This window comes from Myotis myotis, unplaced genomic scaffold, assembly GCF_014108235.1.
Source record: "Myotis myotis isolate mMyoMyo1 unplaced genomic scaffold, mMyoMyo1.p scaffold_m19_p_12, whole genome shotgun sequence".
Lineage (NCBI taxonomy): Eukaryota > Metazoa > Chordata > Mammalia > Chiroptera > Vespertilionidae > Myotis > Myotis myotis.
The window spans coordinates 40,298,287-40,315,963 of NW_023416316.1; the positions used below are offsets into that span (position 1 = coordinate 40,298,287).

The 17,677-nt window shown below is 37.1% G+C and overlaps 1 protein-coding gene across 3 annotated transcripts in view; it reads right to left on the reverse strand.

Moving 5' to 3' along the window:
* The window catches only part of CUNH9orf85 (chromosome unknown C9orf85 homolog), a 52,057-nt gene that overhangs the window by 18,669 nt on the left and 15,711 nt on the right, over positions 1–17,677 (reverse strand). The window contains exons 1-3 of one of the 3 annotated variants that reach the window (XM_036330846.1): positions 14,849–14,892; positions 6,606–6,788; positions 5,133–5,239 (exon numbers count right to left, since the gene is read on the reverse strand). In XM_036330846.1, the coding sequence (XP_036186739.1) occupies positions 5,133–5,239; positions 6,606–6,620 (122 nt within the window). In that variant the 5' untranslated portion in view covers positions 6,621–6,788; positions 14,849–14,892. Of the gene's footprint in view, positions 1–5,132; positions 5,240–6,605; positions 6,789–14,848; positions 14,893–17,677 lie in introns of those variants that run through there. The other 2 variants (XM_036330845.1, XM_036330844.1) reach the window with 2 other exon arrangements.

Below are 17,677 nucleotides of genomic sequence, written 5' to 3' on the forward strand. Positions count from 1 at the left end.
ATTTTTCATCCTTAAAAAGTAAGGGAATTCTATCACATGCTATAGCCCGGACAAGCCTTTAAGACAGTATGCTCAGTGAAATACACTGGTCACAGAAGGACAAATACTGTATAATTTCATTTATATGAGGTCTTTAAAGTAGTTAAATTCATAGCAATAGAAAGTAGAATAGTGGTTACCAGGGGATGGAAGGAGCTGATCAGGGAGTTGTTGTTTAATGTGAATAGTTTCAAATTTACAAGATGAAGAAGTCCTGGAGATGTGTTGCACAGCAACGTGAATATTCTTAACATTACTGAACTATCTACACTTAAAAAAGATGGTAAATTTTATGTTGTATGTTTTTTACTATCACCACAAAAATAGATAAATAGTTAACTTTAAAAAGAACAGGGCTGATCTAAAAAAGATTATCTTGAAGGTCAGAGTTTGGCTAATTTGATTGAAAAACTTTTGTAGTGAAGAGGGAGCCAGCATATTGTTAGAGAGTCAAATCACGGAGTGGCATGACCTGTTGGCAACATCTCATCCCCCTCTAGTGTCTGATTTTCTCTCAAATAGCATTTCCCCCTGCCAGGCTCAACTGCCCCACACACTGTAGTAGACATATAAAAAGCAGGACTTCTCTGGGAACAAAGCTTCCGTCCTGCTGCTAGAAACCCAACTCTTCCCCATAGGAGGCCTTAAGTCAAACTATAGACCAATGGAGGTATCTATAATAATAAAAGCATAATATGCAAATCAAGCAAACGGCCGAACGGCAGAACGACCATCTGGATGATCACGCTATGACACACACTGGCGCCAGGCCAGCCAAGGCAGGTGTGATGTGATTGGTGGGGGGGGCCCTCGCCATCACCCCACGATTGCCCTACAGAGGGAGGCCCAGGCTACTCAGCCTGCAGTGCTGCGGTGGGGCCTCCCTCTGCAGGGTGATCGATCAAGGGGCTTCTGGACTGTGAGAGGGCACAGGCCGGGCTGAAGGACCTCCCCCCCCTCGCCCCCGCACGAATTTCATGCACGAATTTGTGCACCAGGCCTCTAGTTTGAGTATAACTGAGATAGAATATAATTTATTTAATGCAATGAAGTACGAAGAGATTAGATTAAAAACTAAAAGGCAATACATTTAAAAACTACAGTAGGTCCTCGGGTTACGTCACAGATCTGTTCCTATGGCGCGATGTAACGCGATTTTTGCCTTAAGTCAGAACCCACCTACATAAGCACCTACGTCACTCACATGGAGCACAGACACAGCAGTAATGAGGTGAAACAGTAAAAAAAAAAAAATTTTTAAAAAGATAATTCCTGACCTTTACTTGTGGTAAATAAATAATAAAAAACATAGAGCACATATGTACATGTCAAAATGATGGAACTTTTTCTTTTTTATAAATAAATGGGAGATGGCGACGTAACCACGAAACAATGCACGTCGAGAGGACTGTCTGTATTAGTTAGAAAGGGCTAAACACCCGGTTTAGACCAGGTCCTCAGGAGGAGTGCCTTTGTTTGATGAAAAGATGTAATGAAAAGCAGCGTGTTAGGCATAAAGCACCTACATTTGTGGAAATGGTAGGCTAGGCATCCCTAGAGCAATGCTGGTTCCAAGGCATGTTCTTTCCTTCTTCACCTGACCTACTTTTAGGATGAAATCTACTTTCAACCACATTCTTCTTGTGGCATTTAAGCCCCCTTCTCGCCATTCTGGACAGTTCTGTGTTAGCCTGCTGTATTTAATGAACTCCCTGGCAAGCTTTTGTTTTATTCAAGAATTCTGTAGCTGCAAAGTCTGAAAAAAACTGACCTAAGATATTGAAGGGAACAAAATTTTGCCACCCTGAAGCTGCCTTTTTGGCATTTTGATTTTAAATTGTTTATTAAAAAGACAAAAAACTCAGAAAGAACCTTTGGCCCTCCCCCCTTTCCTGCCCAAGAGCTGCAGACAGAAGCCTGCTTTGGGAAGGGAGCCTTGGCTTAATCACCTTAGGAATCTTCACCCTAGCATTAGTCAGGAAGACTCCAGCTTGTTAGCAAGAATATTCCTGCCACTCTTGTTCTGCACTCCCTCAACTACCTGTAAATTGCCCATTCTCACTCCTGAAATCTAAGACTCCATCCCCACCCTCCACCCCCACCCCCCACCCCCACCTTTTCTCCTTTGTCCAAAAATATCTTATATACCCAATGATGCCTGTCTTTGGAATTTTCAGGACGATGTGAATTCCCCATGAACATGTATTAAAACCTTTATTTTCTCCTGTTAATTTTATTAGTCCAGCCTAGAAAAACTTAGAAGTTGAAGAGTATTAATATTCTTTTAGCCCCCACAGTATATATGTCGCTTCAGTGGCTTGACCCTGTGAGTATCCATTGATTTTGTACACAGTAGTTTCTCAACCAAGATACTATTGACATGTTGGGTTGGATTGGTCTTTGTTGTGCGGGCTGTCCTGTGTATTGTAGGATGTTTGGCAGCATCCCCGGCCTCTACCCACTAAATGCCAGTAGCATCCCTCCCAGATCCTATAGTCATGGCAATAAAAAATGTCTCCAGACATTCCCAAATGTCCCTGGGGTCAAAATCCCCTTTACTGTTGAGACCTACTGATACAGAGGACTTACGGGTCCAATTCTAAGCTCAGACCTCAATCTGTTTTGGGCCTGCTGCTGTGTTATTCCAGCTTCTCCTTTCTTTTCCACTACTATGGCCATGTCAAACATTAGCTAGCACTGTATTTTTCTTTTATGGGTAGGAAGAGAAAAGAAGCAGCTAGAGATTCTAACACAAGTTTGGGTATTTGCCTACCATATGTGTAAATGAATAGGAGAAAGGATTACTTAGTTACCTGAAATACAAGGCAGAAGACGTTCGTAGGTATCAGTTTAGGCATTTCAGTACCTGAATGTAAAATTTGTTTCTCTAAATACATGTGTGTGTGTTTTTTAAAGGTAGAATTTAATAAGTATAAATCCTAACAAAAGAAAAATTTAACTTGTAAGTGGTTATGCTTGATCAAAGCATTTAAAATGGCAAAAGAAGTTATGCTTCAGTGGGGGTCTAAAATACATATAAATAGTTTTCCTCCCACTTTCTAAATTCTTCTGGTTTGGCTGATAACCAAATTAAAAGATAGCTATTAACAGGAGAAAATAAAGTTTAATACATGCACATGGGGAATTCACGTAGACATGATAAATCCATAAAAATTCCAAAGACAGTGAGGCAACACTGGATATATAAGACGTTTCTGGACAAGGAAAAAGGGGTGGGGGTGGGGTGAGATAATAGATTTCCAAAGTGAGAATGGGCAGTTTACAGGTAGTTGAGGATGACAAAACATACTTAGCAGGAAAATCCCTGCTAAGTGACTGAGAAACAATGGGGCACAGTGGGTATCTAGCTAATAGGCACCTGCCCGAAGTTCTCTTGTTCACCCTACTTAATTCAAATTGGGCTAAGGGGAATGTCATAAGATCTCCTTCCAGAAGCTGGGTTCTTTGTCTGAAACTCTTGGGCAGGAAAGGGGGGAGGGTCAAAGGTTCTTTCTGGGTCTTTCGTTACTTAGTAAACAGCTTAAAAATCAACATCCAAAAAGCAGCTTCAGGGTGGCAGAATTTTGATCCCTTCACATCCCATCAAGCATCTCTCATCATTGGATTTAAATCCCTTACAATGTTGGTCAAGTCTTAATATGCAGAGAAAGCAAGGTGGATATAGATGAGTTATCCTTTCTATAAGACTCTCCATGCTAGATTAGAGTTTGAAACCCGGGCTTTCTAAAATGCCTAGTGTGTCACATGTTCAGTGTAATCTGAAATTCATAATGTTCTAGTCCAGACAGGTGACCTCTTAAGTAACACGTTTGGGCCATGTTTGGACTAATAGTTTCTTAGTCTCTCATTAGCCATCGTTTGTTTTGCAATACCTGAGGCTTCTTTATTTCTAGAGATCTTCCTTAATGTCATCTTGTCTGTATTTTGGTATTTATACAATATATTTTATTTCCCTCATTTTACACTCGTCACCAGCTATTGTATGGCTAACCTCATCTGCCTCAGAGTGAAGCAGCTCCTGAGGTGCTCATCTCCTGGACCTAACTGAGGTCTCTCACAGGCCTCTGGGTTACACTACACTCACTGCCCAGGCAGTGGCAACATCACCATGAACTTCCCTAACTCCAAGTTATAGATTCACAAAATGTCTGACATAATTTTTCAATAAAAAAATAAACAGCAAAGGTTATATCCTGTTTATTTTTTAGACTAACGTTCCAATCTTTAAGTAAAACTTCCTCCCATGAAGGAAGAGAAAATACATTTAAGGAAGCTGCCACTACTACTCAAAAACTAAAAGGAAAATAAAGCAACATTGCATAACTGTGTTCTAAATAGCTACTACATAGACTACCAAACTAAAACTCAAAATGTAAAAACACAATCACGTACATTAATGCTAACTTTTATATTTCAAATGATCATTTTTCTCTTTTAGGCAGAAATTACCCTCCAATGTGGCCCTTATTCAGCTGAGCTAAAGGATATAAGGGAACAACACTAGTATGCACATAAGGCTGATAAAACAAAATCCAAGAATTAAAAAAAAAGGCTGAGGGACAGAGGAATGAGGAACAAAGTCCAGTATCTTTTCATTTAAACCCAACTATTCGAAGGAATGAAATTATCAGTTATCAATTTAGCAGTTTACTTATGAGACTCCAGCTCAGCCATTTCAGTAATCTTCACGGGTTGCATTAAAAAGTCAGAGCTGTTTTAAGGCCCCCCTTGGTAAAGATGATCCATAGTAAATACTGATACCTCATCAGTGAGAGGTAGACTTGCAAAACAAATATTCCCCTCTCTGCCCTAACCCACCTTTCATGCACAAGAGTCTATAAAAATGGTGCATTATTACTTATGGAAGAATGGGTCAGGGAATGATCAACCAGTTTTTCAATCTATTTGCCTTCACAAATCAGGATTCAGCATATAAGATAAAATTCTACCTGGGAGAATGGAATTTTTTTCCCCTATTTACCTTAATATTTATTTGAATACAATTTTGAAAATTGGGGAATGAAATAATAAACTATATGATACTGGCAAGGTAATTAATAAACTTAACTCACCATTTTTTAGGCTTTGACAATGGTTTGTATTTGCTGTATTTTACACGCCATTCAAGAACTTCTTTACAGCGCTGACATACTCCATCATGAAGTTTTGTATTAATTTTCTAAAAAAACAAAGAGAAAAGCAAATTGAGAATTTCATCTGTGCGCTAGCATTGCAAACCCCATGAAAAAGGCACACAAGAAATTTAAGTTTTTTAAAAACAGCAACCTAACTGTAATCCGTGTTAACGCCTTATATGTATTTTTATGTACATTCCTCAATTTGCTTCTTTACAAAAGCAAAGATGCTTCACTGGTGTTCCTCAGAATCATCTAAGAAACTTTCTATAGCGGAGACTATGAAACTTGAGAAAGGAATGCCAGGGAGAAGCAGTTGCAAGCAAGAATACATTTAATTACTCAGTTGAATCCTTTTGTATTCTCATGTAAAGAAAAATGTTTTAGAAAACTTACCTTGCTAATCTTGTTTCTTCAAGACAGAAAATAAACACTCATGTGCAGTAAATATCAGTGGTGGGAAAAGGGCTTCACGAGGGGGAAAACCCCATTTTTATTATAATTTTCTTTTCAAAGTGTATTGGGCATTAAGGAGGATGGACATTTTTTTAAGTGTGTTGTGTTTTCCATAATAGTTTTATATTTGATAATATGTTCATCTGATTCAGAACCTAGATTCTATATTTTCACTAAGTCCTCTGAGAATTCTCTAACATACTTTTGGTGGAAGCCTGGTCTTTGCCTATTGTGGGAATAATGAGTGGAGCACATTTTACGTTTTCTTTGCTTTTATTTCCCTTTTGTGTTTCTCAAGGGGAAAAAGAAAAGCATCACAAAAAAAGCGGATTCTTTGGAAGGTTATTTTTATTTGATACTGAATTAAAAGTACAACGTTTAATGATCATCTGAAACAAAACTTCCGAATTCAAAATTCTAAACAAGAAGGCAAAATAATTTCACAAAACATTTATCCAAAGAGAAAGTATTTCATAGGATATTTTTGAACACCATAAATTGAGCTGTGAATATATTGTTTCAATTTAACTCTGTGGTGAAAAACGTAATTCTGTTACTTAATGAATTGTGTATGAGTATTCCTTTCTTCCTGACCTAGATGGAGAGTCCCTGAGAAAATAAATTCTGCGTGCCATTATACTTCTTCTTACTGTGGTCTGCTAATTATTGCCCAAAACAACGAAATCTGTGCTTGATATCAAACTCCTCTTCTGAGCAACCTTGATACTTAGTTATCGCCTACAAAGCTTGCTAAGAAATCCTCACAGCCAAAGTTCACATTTCATCATTTGTTCTCCCTGCCTTCTGTTGCCTACAGTATCTTACTAAAAGCATTAAGTATATTTTCATAACTCTAGCACTGGGAACAAGATAATGACTTGACTATGATTACAATATGAATGTGGTGTAAACTTTCTAATTAGAATATGCTTAGAATGCAAAGTGTTTCCTTACCTGAAATTTGATCATATGTAACACTCTGCTTGTTAACTAGGAAGCATTACTTGGTTTCATGTTTGTTTCTGTATCCAATTTCTGACCAGTTCATCTTGATTTACAAAGCTGTGCATAGTTTTGAAACTGGTTTCTTTAGGTGGATTGACAGTAGAACAAAACAGGTCTTTGTGGGAACTTGTCCTGTGAGCGATGTGTGAAGCAGTGTAAATGCAGATGCTGCACAGAGCTCACATAACTAACAGGCACTACTACAAAACTAAACTTGATTTCCATGGGTTAAGAAATGAGTGGAAGTAAGAATGAGAATAGTACTTTCACTTAAAAAAAGCTGCAGAAAGAGAACTGAACACCTTGTTTCCTGAATTTTGGCAAACTAGAGAAAGTTAATTCCAGAGATGTGAGCAATGAAAGCTGTCTTAGCTTTAGGAATCATTCTGCCTTGGGCAAAGAACTCAGCAATCCTATCCTACTCACACCTGTGATGTTTACAGCTAACCCTGTGTGTGCGATTTATTTTAGCATATCCCTCATGGTAGAAGATTCACTGGAAATGGATTTTCAACAGCAATTAGAATTGGAATTTTTCTTGAAAATTTCATTTTTAACTCTATATTTTTAATTAATGAAGGGAGGTATACTATGCCACTATTTTACTTTTAGCATTCCTGAAAGAATTATGGTGTACAAAAAAACCACAAAACTTAATGAACGATTATATTAGTTACTCTTGAATGATATTCAAATTCTTTTCCCCTCACAATAGTATCATCTTTCTGTTAAAGGACACTTTATATTAAGGTTATTAAGGTTAAGATTTAAGCATATAACTATAAAATCAAAATATAAAATACTTAGTTTTCTAAGCGCAAAAGCCTTGAAAGATCATTTAATTCAACAAGGCTACTTTCAAGATCTTTAAAGAAAAAAGGTCTTCTGTGGGAGATTCCACTGAATTTAGGAATCTCAGTTAAAGAAGAAACCTTATTCATTAAATGAATACTTTTTTTAAAAAGGTCAGAATAAACTTAAGGTGTATCAAAAGATACTACTACTTAATATATACATAAAGTCTTAGCCATCACTAATTCATACAGCATATTTATAGCAAATGTTATCCCTGCTCTAAATATTCTGCTGTCAGACAATGCACTTTGGTAATATAACACAGCAATCCCAAAAAGGAATTGGGTGAGGACTTCAAATCCCAAGAAGATAACAAGAGTAAATTGTAAATATAACATCTGTATCAACATGCTGATGCTGAAAAATATTTTACAAAATATAAAGTATCCTTTAACTGTTAAGGATGAAACCACTGTGTGTGCAGGGGGTGGGGGGTGGGGGGGAGTTTGAATACCATTCAAGAATAATATAATCTTTCATTATGATTTTTTGTACATCATAATTCAGAAATGCTAAAAGTGAAACAATGGCATATTTCATGTTCTTTATTAATTGGGGAAAGATAGGCTTTAAAAATGAAATTTTAAGGAAAATTTCAGTTCTAACTGCAGTTGAAAATCCATTTCCATGGAATCTCCTGCATTAAACCTCCCCACAAAATAAGACATTTTATATCTTAATCATATTTAAGTATATATTATTTTTAAGTTTTCTGGTAACAGTCCCTTAGTCTAAATTTGATTAGAGAATAAAAGATCTCTGGATTTGGGAGCAAGAACTTAACTAGTACTAGTATATGACTGTCTTTTAGGCTGTGGCTTTCAAATCATAAGCTACATTTTAAATCCTTTTAATATGGCTAGCACATCGTGGGGTATCAAGTAGCTTATAAAATAAATACAAGCAAAAAAATAGATGAGGGAATCAGATTGGGGGGAAATGAGGGTAGGTAGTGGAAATTAGGAAGCAGTCAGGAGTGCTGCTGGGAAGTACTCCTGCTAGAGATGAACTACAAGGGGGATTTGAACTTTCTAGCAGCCAGTAAGACAGAAGCTCTGCTCCTACCTAACTCAGTGCCTGTAACATGCCAAAATTCTCAGAAACAGCACAACTGATCCTGTTATTCAAACACAAAGTTTCATCTTTCCCAAAGAGAACACCCACCATACAATACAGTAAGCAATGGTCTCTAAAACATCCTTACAATACAAAGCATTTCACAGAGCTGCTTTCTACCCCAGTTCTCAAAGTGCACGTTATATAATGCTAAGCACGGCATGGCAAAAAAAAGTTATTCTTAGGGGTGCAATGCAGGTACAGCTGCCTGATATTTTCGTAGGATCCATAGCAATGCACTGGGTATCATAATGACATCAGGAATAGTACTCAACTGAGTCTAAAAACATTCTTCTCTATTACGAAAATTTCCAAACATGCAGAAAAGTTAAAAAAGTAATACTATACATAGCCATATATACACTGTATAGAGACAACTATTGGCATTTTATCTACTTGCTTCTTATGTGTGTGTATTTAAAATAAGTTGCAGACATCAACACACTTCCTCTACTAATTATATATATCCTAGAAATATTTTCTCCTACTTAACCACAATACTGTTACCCATACTTCAGAAAAATGAAAAATAACTCCAATGTTATTGAATGTAGCCATCGACACTGACATTTCCTCAACCGCCCCGCCCTGTTTATTTCTCTTTTGATCTAGAAGGGTTTCCTCTATTACACTGTTTTTGAAAATACTAGGCAAGTTGTCTTCAAGCATATCCCACATTATGGATTTATCTGATTGTTTTCTAATGGTGTAATTTAACTCACTGCTTTATCTCCTATATTTTTTTAAAGTGGAAGTTCGGTTTAAAGTCTTGATTGGATCCAGGTTAATACTGTTCATAATAGTTCATACAGGCTGCTGCTATGAACTGCATATTACTCTAAGTCGTGAAGCACAAAATGTCCTGTTCTTGCCTAGTCAGCAACGAAAAATTTGACGGATCACTTGGCTAAACTGGACAGCATTGATCTCTTCTAAGTATAAAGATTAGCAATAATCTATGGGAGTCATTTCAATATACTGTTCCACAATAGCATTTCACGTCATGATTTTAGCATCCATTCAATATCCTTTGCTTGAATAAATCATTTTAAATGTTAACTTTATCATGCTTTCTAAATTAATTAATTTTTAAAAAGGTTCACAGCTAATGTCAGTTTTGAGGTATAATCTCTATACAGTAAAACTATGGTTCTATGAATCTGACAACCAAAATATAGAACACTTCCATCACTCTAAAAAGTTCCCGTATGCCCCTCCGTGGTCAATGCCTGCTAACACTCCCCAGGCAACACCAATTTTTTAAAAAATATTTTTATTGATTTCAGAGAGGAAGGAAGAGAGAGAGATAGAAACATCAATGATGAGAGAGAATCATGGATTGGCTGCCTCCTACATGCTCCTCACTGGGGATCGAGCACAGAACCTGGGCATGTGCCCCTGACCGGAACTGAACCCAGGACCCTTCAGTCCGCAGGCCAACACTCTATCCACTGAGCCAAACCGGCCAGGGCAACAATGATTTTTTAATATGTGCCTATAGTTTTGTCTTTCTCAAATGTCATAAAAATGGAATGATAAAGTATATTAACTATTTGAGGAGCTCATTCCATATATATATATATATATATATATATATATATATATATATATTGATTACAGAGGGAGAGGGAGAGAGAGATAGAAACATCAGTGATGAGAGAAAATCATTGATCGGGAACTCATTACTTTTTATTGGTGAATGGTATTCAACTGTATGGATGTGCTATAATGTTTATTCATTCACCATCTGAAGGACATTCTGAGCTGTTTCTAGTTTGAAATGCTAATAAATATTTACATACAAGAACTGATATCCTAACAATATTATATGCAAAGATGTTTAATTCTCTTGAGCTAATATCTTTAAAAAATGGTATTTTGGGTTATATGACTATATTATGCTTAATTTTATAAAAAACTAATAGAGTTTCAACATGGCTGTACCATTTTGTATTCCCACTAACTGTATGAGGATTATTTTTCTTCATCCTTTCCAGTGCTTGAAATTGTAAAAAAAATTATTTTAGTCATTCAAATATGTGTGTAGTTTTAATTTGAATCTCCCTGATCCTATATAATAAAGAGGTAATATGGAAATTGACCGTCATACCCTCACAAAAGATGGCCATCTCCATGTGGTCATAAGATGGTTGCCACAAAATGGCCGGCAGAGGATGGAAGTTGTGGGCGATCAGCCCAGCAGGGGAGGGCAGTTGGGGGGGGGACCAGGCCTGCAGGGGAGGGGAGTTGGGGGCTACCGGGCCAGCAGGGGAGGACAGTTGGGGGGATCAGGCTGGCAGGGGAGAGCAGTTGGGGGTGATTGGGCCAGCACAGGAGGGCAGTTGGGGGCGACCGGGCCAGCAGGAGAGGGCAGTTGGGGGACCAGGCCAGCAGGGGAGGGCAGTTGGGGGCAATCGGGCCGGCAGGGGAGCAGTTAGGCAGCGATCAGGCTGGCAAGGGAGTGGTTAGCGGGTGATCAGGCTGGCAGGCAGAAGCCATTAGGGGCTGATCAGGCAGGCAGGCAGGTGAGTGGTTGGGAGTCAGCAGTCCTGGATTGTGAGAGGGATCCCAGATTGGAGAGGGCATAGGATGGGCTGAGGGGCATGCCCCCCTTCAGTGCATAAATTTCGTGCACTAGGCCTCTAGTAACTAATAATGTTAAACATCTTTTCATGTGCTTACTTGCCATTAAAATCTTTTGCCTTTTTTTCCAATTGGGTTATCCCTTTTCTTAGTATTGACATGTGAGGGCTAAGTATATATTCTGGATACCAAACCTCTATTGATAAGTGCTTTGCAAATATATTCCCTCAATCTGTACTTTTATTTTCATTATCTTAACAGTGTTTTTCTAAGAGAAGAACTTTTAATTTCAATGAAAAACAAATTTTCAATTAATTCTTTAATAATGCACCATGCTTTTTGTTTCAAATCTAAAGAGTCTTTAAAGAATCATGAAAATTATCACCTATGTTTTCTTCTGGAAGTTCAGTAATTTTAGGTTTTACTAGTACATTTAGTCTATGATCCACTTTGAGTTAATTTTTGTACATGGTGCAAATATTAATAGAGGTTCTTTTAAAATTATATATGTATGTCAAAGTTTTAGTGCCACCAAATTGCATTTGTATACATGTATATTTTAATCCTCACCTGAGGATATGTTTTTTATTGATTTTAGAGAGAGAGAAGAAGGGAGGGAAGGAGGTAGAGAGAGAAAAACATCGATGTGAGAGAGAAACATCAGTGATCAGCTGCCTCCCACATGTGCCCCAACTAGAGATTGAATCTGCAACCTAAGTATGTGCCCTGCTGGGGAATCAAACCCACAACTTTTTTGGTGTATGGGATGACACTACAACCAACTGAACCACCCAGCCTGGGCTTACTGCAATATTCTATCACATTAATCTATGCATCTATTCTTTTACTAGTACCACCTCATCTAGCTTACTGTAGCTTTAATGTTTTGAAATCAGTGCATCTTCCAACTCTGTTCCTTTTTAAAAAATTTTAGCTATTCCAATTCCTTTGCTTTTCCATGTACATTTTGGAATCAGTTTGTTGACTTCAACAATAACAAAAAGCCTACTATGATTGTGATTCAGATTATATATTGAAACTGTAAGTTTGGAGGAGAATTGACAATATTAAGTATTCCAATCCATGAACACTGCATTCCTGTGATAAACTCCACTGGTCTGTTATGTATTGTCCTTTATATTTATTAGTGAATATAATGTTGATAATTTTTGTGTCTAAATCCAATGAGGAATATTGTTCTACAGTTGTATTGGCTTTTTTCCTTATAATGTCTTTGTTTTTTTGTGTCTAGCTCAGTTGCTAAAGAAATTCACCCAACTGGAGAGGCTCAGTGATTGAGCATCGACCTATTTACCAGGAGTTATGGCACATGAAGGGTTGCTGGCTTGATCCCCAGTAGGGGGTGTACAGGAGGCGACCGATCAATGATTCTCTCTCATCATTGATGGTGTTATCTTTCTCTCCCTCTTCCTTCTTCTCTGAAATCAATAAAAACATATTTTAAAAATAAAAGAAATTCACGTACATGCATTAAAAGGACTTAAAACAGAAATAAAAATTTTATATATCTTAGAACACTAGAATATTAAAAATCTTGTAGAGTAAGCTCAAATCCATATTTTTTTTAAACTATGAGTGTTTACATATAAATGTTCCTATTATAGAAATTTTATAAAAATATAAAAATTACATCTCATCACTGAGATTCTATACTTTCTGGCATTTCAAGCACATATATTACAGAAACTTGCATTTTTTCTGTACATGTGATTTTATAACTTTTGTCTTTAATTTTTTTTCATATTAATATATACACTTTTACATTATGTTTTTATTGGCTGCATTATATTCTCTAAGAGTAACACTGTAATTTATTTAACCTATTCCCTATTACTGGACAGTTTTGTGGTTTCCAATTTCCAACTGAATATATTTTTAAAACGTATTATAAGCATCAGAAAACTTTTAATGAACCTGCAAATTTTCATCACATTATATTTGCACATATAAAGTTCTGATCTTATTTCAACAAGATAGTAAAAATAATAGGAATTTATCAGAGGCAAAGAATAATTGTTCCATTCTTTTTTTAAAATATATTTTTATTGATTTCAGAGAGAAAGGGAGAGGGATAGAAACATCAATGATGAGAAAGACTCATTGATTGGCTGCCTCCTGCATACCCCCTACTGGGGATTGAGCCCACAACCCAGGCATGTGCCCTTGACCAGAATCGAATCCAGGACCCTTCAGTTGGCAGGCCAATGCTCTATCCACTGAGCCAAACCAGCTAGGGCTAATTGTCCCATTCTTGAACAAATTATTTGGATATTGAAAAAGCACTTGTTTCCTAATATTGTTTATAAAAATTTGCTTTGCTTTTTTATCCAGGCAGTTAAAATATTAAAAATAGAAGACATGCCGAAACCGGTTTGGCTCAGTGGATAGAGCGTCGGCCTGCAGACTGAAAGGTCCCAGGTTCGATTCCGGTCAAGGGCATGTACCTGGGTTGCGCACATCCCCAGTGGGGGGTGTGCAGGAGGCAGCTGACCGATGTTTCTCTCTCATCGATGTTTCTAACTCTCTCTCTCTCCCTTTCTCTCTGTAAGAAATCAATAAAATATATTAAAAAAAAAAGAATTTCTTAAAAAAAAAAAATAAAAGACATTGCCATTTCCCTTAAAAATGGAATTTAAAAAATTATTGCTATAATCAACTTAATATCACATTTACTACAGATAGAATACCACTATTACATAATCCAGAATATCAATACTGAGGTCTATTCATTTAAAACTTTCAAACCTACAAACTTTTTTTTTTTTACTATGATAAAAAGTAATAGCTTGAATATCTACTAGTTACTCATATAAGAAATACCTTATTTGGATAAGTTACTGAGTCTTACTATTTTTATGTATTTTATTATTTCACAAAAAGAGCTAGTAATATAAATAGCTCAGAAATATTTCTGAAGTGAGTTCTAGCAGTAAAGTTGGTTTTATTGTCATTTAAGGAAAAATACAAAGCTAAAGTTAATATAGGCTTATTTCTTTTTAGGAAAGTATAAATGTTCTTTTTAGGAAAGTATAGTGTAGTTAATTAGAGATTATAAGATTTTTTTTTTAAATATATATATTTTATTGATTTTTTACAGAGAGGAAGGGAGAGGGATAGAGAGCCAGAAACATCGATCAGCTGCCTCCTGCACGCCCCCAACTGGGGATGTGCCCACAACCAAGATACATGTCCTTGACCGGAATCGAACCCGGGACCCTTGAGTCCGCAGGCCGACACTCTATCCACTGAGCCAAACCGGTTCTGGCAAGATTTTTTTTTTTTTTACAAAAGATTTCAGCCCATTCTCCTTTAAGCAAAATATTATCCTAGTTTTCTAAAATGCTTGATATATATACATATACATCTATCTAATACATACATTTTGAGTTACCAATATTTGATTTTTACATGTAAAAGTTTAATTAAAAAATACCTAAGGCATTAAGAATGAGATATATTTCTACTATAAGCTAAAATCATTAACTTTCTTCCTTGAAGTCTAGTCTCTCTTCCTCCCATTCACTCTATATTTATGTCCATAAAACACCAATATCAAACTGAGAGAAGGGAAAATATATACTAGAAATACTCAAAATGTTCTTGTTCAGTATACTTACAACGTAAGCTTTTTCTAGTCAAGAAATAATATTTGGTTCCCTCTCCCACTTTTTTTGTTATTGCTGGAATTTTTAACAAGCAACATCTGCAAAAATAAACAATTGCATTTTTATCTAAAGACTGAATATAAAATGAGTTCTGATCATCCCAAACAGAGGACTATTCTTTCAATAAGGGGGTAGTGCTATTGTAGTCGCAATTATACAGAGAGGGTTTATGTAGAATCTACCCAAAGTACCTACTGATTTATTTCAGCAGCCAAGCAAACTACCCAGATTTTCACTGGCAAACAATGCAAAACGAACAATGCTGCAATATCTACTTCTGGCAGTAGGGAAACCTATTAAGAAAGCAAATTTTTTTCCCCTAATATTCTATTTCACTCATTTATTTTTAAGGAAAAGTTAAAATAAGTTGGTGCTGTGTTAACAAGCAAATAGTCTGTAGTATTTTAATAACTGAAACAATGCTTTGATAGACTAATCATAACTTTAAAAGGTATGGACAGCCCTGGATGGTGTGGTTCAGTTGGTTGGAGCATCATCCACTGCACTAGAAGGTCGCAGGTTCGATTTCCAGTCAGGGCACATACCTAGGTTGCAGGTTCCACTAGGGCAGTGGCTGGCAAACTCATTAGTCAACAGAGCCAAATATCAACAGTACAACGATTGAAATTTCTTTTGAGAGCCAAATTTTTTAAACTTAAACTATATAGTTAGGTACATTGTTATTAACTTAATTAGGGTATTCCTAAGGCTTAGCAAGAGCCACACTCAAGGGGCCAAAGAGCTGCATGTGGCTCGCGAGCCACAGTTTGCCGACCACAGGACTAGAGCATTCACACATTGATGTTTCTCAATGAATGAATGAACAAATGAACAAATGAATGAATGAATCCTATATAATAAAATCCTAATGTGCAAATTGACCAAATAGCGGAACAACCATTGGAACGACTGGTCGCTATGACGTGCACTGACCGCCAGGGGGCAGACGCGCAATGCAGGAGCTGCCCCCTGGTGGTCAGTGTACTCCCACAGGGGGAGTGCCACACAGCAGCGGTGGCAGGAGGCTCTCCTGCCTCCGCTGCAGGCGGGAGGTAAGGCGTGAGGAATCCCGAACTGCTAGAGCCCCGGACTGCGAGAGGGATGTCCACCAAGGGGTCCTGGACCACGAGAGGGCGCAGGCCAGGCTGAGGGACCCTCCCTCCACCCCATAGTGCATGGATATTGTGCAACAGGCCTCTGGTACATACATAAAAACTGTGGACAGTTGAAACAAAGAGTACTCTCGTATAAAGATTTTTAATTCTCCTTATTTTGTTCTACAAGGTACAATTCAAAAGGCATACTATGAATGTTAAAGAATATTTTTATGGAAGGACCCACAATGAAATGCTAAAAACATATTAAAAGCAGAATATGAAATAATCTCCTGACAAGGGAAATTTTGCCTTTCAACAATTAAAATATGGGTACTTAGTATTTTAAGATAATGTGCCTTCAATTACTTTAGAACCATCTTCATTATTAACTATAGGACATATTTATTTATTTATTTATTTATTTAAAAAAATATTTTCATTGATTTTAGAGAGGAAGGGAGAGGGAGAGAACACTAATTTGTTGCCTCCTGCATGCCCCCTGCTGGGGATCAAGCCCACAACCCAATCATGTGCCCATGACAGGGAATCCAACTAAAGACCTCTCTGTGCATGAGACAATGCTCAACCAACTTAGCCACACCAGCCAGGCACTATATTTTTAGTAAATGAATAACTCAAGAACAACTTCTCTAAATGGACATAAACAGCTTTATCATCAGAACAGTTCTATGGGAAATAAGCCTTTTCTACCCCAGAATTCTGCTGTAAATGACCAAAATGTTAATGGTTTTATTAAGGAATATTTTTTCTTTCCTCAAAAAAAGACTAACCTTACAAAGTAGGATTGTAACCCCAACTCCATTGGATCCTTCTCAAGAGCTTTTGCTAATACTTCTTCCTCTGTTTACCCCTTAAAGATATCCATTTCCCAATATTTTTATGTTTTGTAAATGATCTTTTTGGGGGGGGAGGGCTGGGAAATAGGAAGAAGGATAGAGATATAGAAAAATTGATGAGAAACATCATCAATCAGCTGCCTCCGGCATATCCCCTACTGGGGACGGAGCCCGCCACCTGGGCATATGCCAACCAGGAACAGAACTGATGGCCTCCTGGTTCCTGGATCAGTGCTCAACCCCTGAGCCTCACCAGCTAGGCATTTCCCAATATTTAATCATTAATTCACTTCAGTTTGTCTCAGTACTCCTTTCTATTTAGACTACTTTAACTCTTGGTCAACGGAACCTCTAACTATAACCTCAGTAGTGAGCTCAATGAGGATTACATCCAAAACTATGTCCCCAGTCCTAATGTCTCTCTGGAAAGCATGTGGGATACCCATTTTCCCCCTAAAGAAAATCCTTGAAGCATGCTCTAGGAACTTAGTGAGAACTTCAACAGCATAAAAAAATGACAGAAACCACAACAAATAATCAGTTAGAAATGAAGAATACAATAACTGAAATGAAGAATACACTAGAAGAAACCAACAGCAGATTACATGAAGCAGAGGATCAAATCAATGATTTGGAAAACATGGTAGCAGAAAATACCCAATCAGAGCAGCATAAAAAAAAGAATTTTAAAAAAATGAGGAAAGTTTAAGGAACTTTGGGACAACATCAAGCATAACAGCATCGGCATCATAGGGGTACCAGAAGAAGACAGAGAGTAAGGGTTTGTACATCAACTGTAATTATAAAATAAAAATTAGTTTTAAAAA